This window comes from Diplotaxodon limnothrissa, linkage group LG4 (assembly GCF_057381915.1).
Source record: "Diplotaxodon limnothrissa isolate DT_005_m linkage group LG4, D_limnothrissa_male_GT1.1, whole genome shotgun sequence".
NCBI classification, from domain to species: Eukaryota; Metazoa; Chordata; class Actinopteri; order Cichliformes; family Cichlidae; genus Diplotaxodon; species Diplotaxodon limnothrissa.
Genome location: NC_140599.1, coordinates 15,916,335 through 15,921,382, shown reverse-complemented (window position 1 = coordinate 15,921,382; position 5,048 = coordinate 15,916,335). Strand labels below are relative to the sequence as shown.

Genomic DNA, 5,048 nt, shown 5'->3' with positions numbered 1-5,048 from the left:
ACTAGCATGCAATAATGTTAACTTAAGTCAGCATAGCTTGAGCTCAATTAGCACACAATTAACCAGGTGGAAACACTAGGAGTCAAAATTTAGCACACACCAATCAGAACCTGCGATGGATAGATAAAAGGGCCAAAGTCAGCTCATTCAGGTTTGAAACAATGGATCCAAAGAGATGCAAAGGAAGAGGACGTGGTGGAGAAAGAGGACGTGGTGAAGGAGGAGGACGTGGTGAAGGAGGAGGACGTGGTGAAGGAGGTGGAGGTGGAGAACGACGGCGACAAGGAAGGGGAAGAGCAAGGGCACGAAGACAGTCAGTCTCGGATGAAATTCGAGCCACTTTAGTTGACCATGTCCTTGTCCATGGGATGACTATGAGGGAGGCTGGGCAACGAGTACAACCAAATTTGAGTCGCTTCACTGTTGCCTCCATCATCAGAACCTTCAGGGAGGAAAACAGGTAGGTGTACTTGCAGTAAGACTGCTTTGTACAGTAACTTGTAAGTTACTGAACTTATGTGTCTTGAGTTTCAGTATGTTTCCATTATTTTCCTGTAAAATGAATGTGTGACAGTTACAGTAATGAGTGCTTCTATTTTTGTAGGACACAGAGACGACCACCTGGTGGAGGCAGGTTAAGGCTTTTGTCGGAGGAGCAAGAGAGGGAACTTGTAAACATGGTAATTGCAAATAATGTAATCCGCCTGCGAGAGATTCAAAGGAGAGTGATTGAGGATGATCATCTTTTTCGAGGCATAAATGCCATCAGCCTCTCCACAATTGACCGCATCCTCCGAAAGAATCAATTCCGGATGAAACAGGCATACCGAGTCCCTTTCGAACGAAACTCTGACAGAGTGAAGAACCAACGTGTGGAATATGTTCAGGTATGAGTTTTGATACTGTATAAAGTATTGTGTACCATCACAGCATGGCAGTTTATGCTGCCATTTCAGCACTCTTGAACTGTGGTTCAGGGTACCGATTGACTCTACTGTGTTATGTGTTTTGCAGAGAATCTTTGAGATTGAAGGACGGCCTGTTCCCCATGAAATAATCTTTGTGGATGAGGCAGGTTTTAACCTGACCAAAAGAAGGAAAAGGGGGAGGAACATAATTGGCCATCGGGCTATTGTAAATGTCCCTGGTCAGCGTGGGGGGAATGTCACTATGTGCGCAGCCATCAGCCAACGAGGGGTACTCCACCACCATGCCGTACTAGGACCCTATAACACTATGCTTCTCCTTGCTTTTCTTGATGGTTTAAGACAACATATGTTCCAGCTGGACTACAGGGAACCAGCACAGCCAGAGCAGCCTCACTACGTTGTTGTGTGGGATAACGTCAGCTTCCATCGCGCTGCTCTGGTTCGTGACTGGTTTACCAATAACCCAAGGTTTTCTAATATCTTTCTGCCTGCATACTCTCCCTTTCTAAACCCGATAGAGGAGTTATTTTCGGCATGGCGGTGGAAAGTGTATGACCGAGAACCTTATGTCCGTGTTCACCTCCTTCAGGCCATGGAAGAGGCCTGCCTAGACATATCAGTAGATGCATGCCAGGGGTGGATCAGGCATGCAAGAGGATTTTACCCCCGCTGCCTGGCTGGGGCCAATATAGCCTGTGATGTGGATGAGATTCTCTGGCCTGACCCAGACCAAAGACAAGATGCTGAGGTGGGATAATGTTTCTGGTGTGTGTTGTACTGTATAGTACATGAATGACAATGTGCCACTGTACATACATTGGTTGCGTCTTTTGTGTTTATCATGTGACAAGGGTTTTGAAGGGGAGAACCATAAGCAACCTAATTGTTTTGGAACTATTGTTTTGAATTAATTGTACCAGTGTGCAAAACTCTGTTGTAGTGTGTGTGTTTTTGAGGGCTTGTGTTTGATGTCTGAGGGCAAAGTTTGGTTTTTCAGCAGGAGTGAATAGTTTTGGGTGTAGAGCTTCATTTTGACCTGGAAATAGGATGTTTGGGGAATTGAGTGAGAGGTTATGGATTTGTGTTTACTGTTGTGAGGATATGAGGCGTAGTTTCAAGAAATGTGTTTTAGCAATCGAGAAAAACTGTAATATGGAAATCATTTAGATGATTAATAGATATTTTCTCATCTGTTTACACTTCACATCATGAATACTGAAATTAGTTTTCCAGTGAAGAAAACCCTCAAAATCACTCCACTCCAAACTCCTGCAAGAAAAAAAGAAAAACAAAGAAAAGAAGTTATCATTATAATCAGAGTGTTGTCTTCCTGTTTTAAACAATAAATTGTTTTCTCACGATGGAAACATATAATAAATAATAAACTCCAAGAAGTAATGTAGTCCATAATTTAGACCACTTTATAATCAGAATGTTTGTCTGGTTAAAAAGTGTCCAAAGCTGTTCTGTTAAAAAAAACTACATGAGAACTGATGACTGTCACGGTCCTGGGTCATGCAACCCAGTGTTTTGTGTTTCACTGTATTCTTTTATTCATTTATGTTTTAGCTTAGCTTATCCAGTTAATTTCTATTAAGCCTAGGTTGCTGTTATTGTTCATTGTTTAGTAGATTCCCCTTGTGTTTTCACCCTGTGTTTTGGTCTCTCTTACCCTTGATGTTGCCATGTCTGTCTCATCATGTTTCCTGTTTTATTTTGAAAGAGTCTGGTGTTCTTTGTTATTTGTATTTAGGTTCACCTTCCCTGTCCCGTCATTAGGTTTATGTGTGTCAGCTGTGTCCTCGTGTGTCTCTACTGCTCCTGATCACCTCATGTGTGTACTTAAGTCTGTCTCCCTTGTTCATTGTTGCGTCGTCTGTGTTCCTTCCTTCAAGTCAGTTAAGTGTTTCCTCAAGATTTTGTGCAGGTCATGTTCATTCATAGTTTATTCATATACCTGCACAAAATCTTGTTCATAGTCATCACAGTTATTTTCCCATGGTCGTTTTCCTCATATAGGTTTTTTAATATTTCCCAGTTTAGGTTCCAGTTTAGTTTTGCTGCTGTTGTCTTTTGCTTTATTTTTGTAATTCATGTTAATCAGCCTGAATAAACAGCTCACCTTCTGTTTGAAACCCAGTTCTGTGTCCCTCTGTGTATGCTCCTGGGTCCGTTACATTCACACACCGGCGCACCCCGCACTGACAATGATGATGTGTTTATAAAGGAGCAAAACTCTGCATAGACCTCCCACAACAGGAGCTAATTGTTTTTCACTGAGTTTTATTGGGCCTTTTCCCCTCAAACAAATGCTTCCAAAAGAAGTAATACTGTTAAATTTAGCCAGATCTAATAGGACCTGTAGGGTATCCCAGGGTGTTTTGTATAATTTCATTGTGTCATATTTGCTAAAAAGCAACTACCTACAGCAGCTCAAACAGCTCATTCAGCAACAATAACTGTGTCTTCAGTCCTAACCAGAGTTGACAAAGTATAGTATCTGCTAATAACGTCACTTCAGTGCTTTGCCAAGATCCTGTCTGATCCAGTCTGTCTGTCTGATTTAGTCATTCACTGGATGTGATGTGAGAGATTGTAAAATTCAGTCTCTGAGAATTATTTTTCCTGCTTCTGTGAAACATCTGACAAAGAAGGAAATCATCGCTTGTACCTATTCAAACAATTAAACATTATTTTAATGTAACTCAGTTACTCAAAGTTACAGTGAATGATTTTCAGCTTGCTCATGTTTCCAGACTGTAATCAAGTGTGCATTTTACAGTGTCAAATTACCATTTGTATTTACCTTTGATATTAATATAACTAACAGATATTTTCCAATTGCTTAAAGTAAAACTTTAAATGTAGACTCAAAGGTCCTTTTTCAGGTTAAGAAAAAAAAACAATACGTCATTTACTGGTTGAGGTTTTTGCACACTTGCTATTCTGTCTTCAATCACTGTGCTTTGTCGGGCACAGAAGTAAACAGCAGAATCTTCCTCTGTCAGGCTGTTGATTTCAAGGTACTGTCTGCTGCTGGAGTCTTCTTCAGTTACGATGAAACGATCTTGAAAAGAACTGCCATAGATAGCAGAGTTTGAGCCTGTGTCCATTCTGCCAATCCACTCTTCCAGGTTTCTGTCATATCCAATGCAAATAATGGCTTGTCAGGCTATAACCAGACAGCATACATGATATCTTTACTCTCTCTCCAGGTATTTCACCTCATCATCACAGTAAGTTATTTTTCAGTAATGTGTTTCATATGAGAAGGAGTCGAATTTAAACATTAGCTCTCTTCAGTTCAAAGGATAGTAAAAGACCCAGAAGTGACACAATTTACTACAGAGTCCAGAATCACTCATCAAATTTGTCTTCAGTGTTTTAAAGAACACATAATTTGCCATAATTTAAAGCTGTTTATAGTCAGAGATTGTTTTTCTGGTTAAAAAAGAAAAAGAACTGCAAGAAGTTCTGTGATCAATAAAATGACAATTGGTGATGATGTGTTAATAATGGAGCAAAAGTTTGCAGAGATCTCCGTCTACAAGAGAAATTTGGTATTCAAAAACTCAGTTATACAGCTTCTAAGTATTTTATCATCATCATATTATATCATTATCATATATCGTATCGTATTATTATATCAGGAGTATCTTTGCCATAGTACTTAAGCTTATAAACACCATGAGAATCTCATTCTCAACTGACCAGATTATTTACAGAGGGATGGTTTGTGAATGCTGCAGGATTGATGCGATGCTGATCTATATTTCTCATTGCTCTGCATGTAGTGCCGGAGGAATCAGCAGTATATTTTTGATGATATATTTCTCATGTACTGTGGATAACTATTATCCAGAGGTAGACCTTAAAGTGCAAAATGGATAAAATATGTGTTTTACTTTATTGGGAGGGAAAAATATTCTATGAAGTGAATTTAAAATTTTATGTGAGTGTATCTAATGAAACCATCAGGATTTTGTACAGCTGCTTAGCAACTTCTGTCACTGTGGGTGTCGAGCACAATAATAAACAGCAGAATCTTCAGTCTTCAGGCTGTTCATCTGCAGATACAGCTGCTGTCTGCTATTGTCTCTGGAGACAGTAAACCTGCCT

General features: G+C 39.9%; 1 protein-coding gene across 1 annotated transcript; it reads left to right on the top strand.

Moving 5' to 3' along the window:
• The first annotated feature begins 337 nt into the window (after positions 1-337).
• On the top strand, positions 338-4,169 carry LOC146633515 (uncharacterized). The gene is made up of 5 exons (XM_085351858.1): positions 338-460; positions 605-887; positions 1,015-1,197; positions 1,285-1,397; positions 4,145-4,169. Exons 1-5 carry the CDS (start codon positions 369-371, stop codon positions 4,167-4,169), a joined length of 696 nt encoding a protein of 231 aa, XP_085207984.1. The 5' UTR covers positions 338-368.
• The last annotated feature ends 879 nt before the right edge of the window (positions 4,170-5,048 follow it).

What these genes read in the sequence shown, in the direction of transcription:
- LOC146633515 (XM_085351858.1), top strand. Translation starts at nt 369, where the DNA reads ATGACTATGAGGGAGGCTGGGCAACGAGTACAACCAAATTTGAGTCGC. An exon ending in CAGCCATCAGCCAACGAGGG is followed by an intron (nt 1,198 to 1,284) that starts GTACTCCACCAC and finishes CATATGTTCCAG; the next exon opens with CTGGACTACAGGGAACCAGC. An exon ending in TGGTTTACCAATAACCCAAG is followed by an intron (nt 1,398 to 4,144) that starts GTTTTCTAATAT and finishes CTCTCTCTCCAG; the next exon opens with GTATTTCACCTCATCATCAC.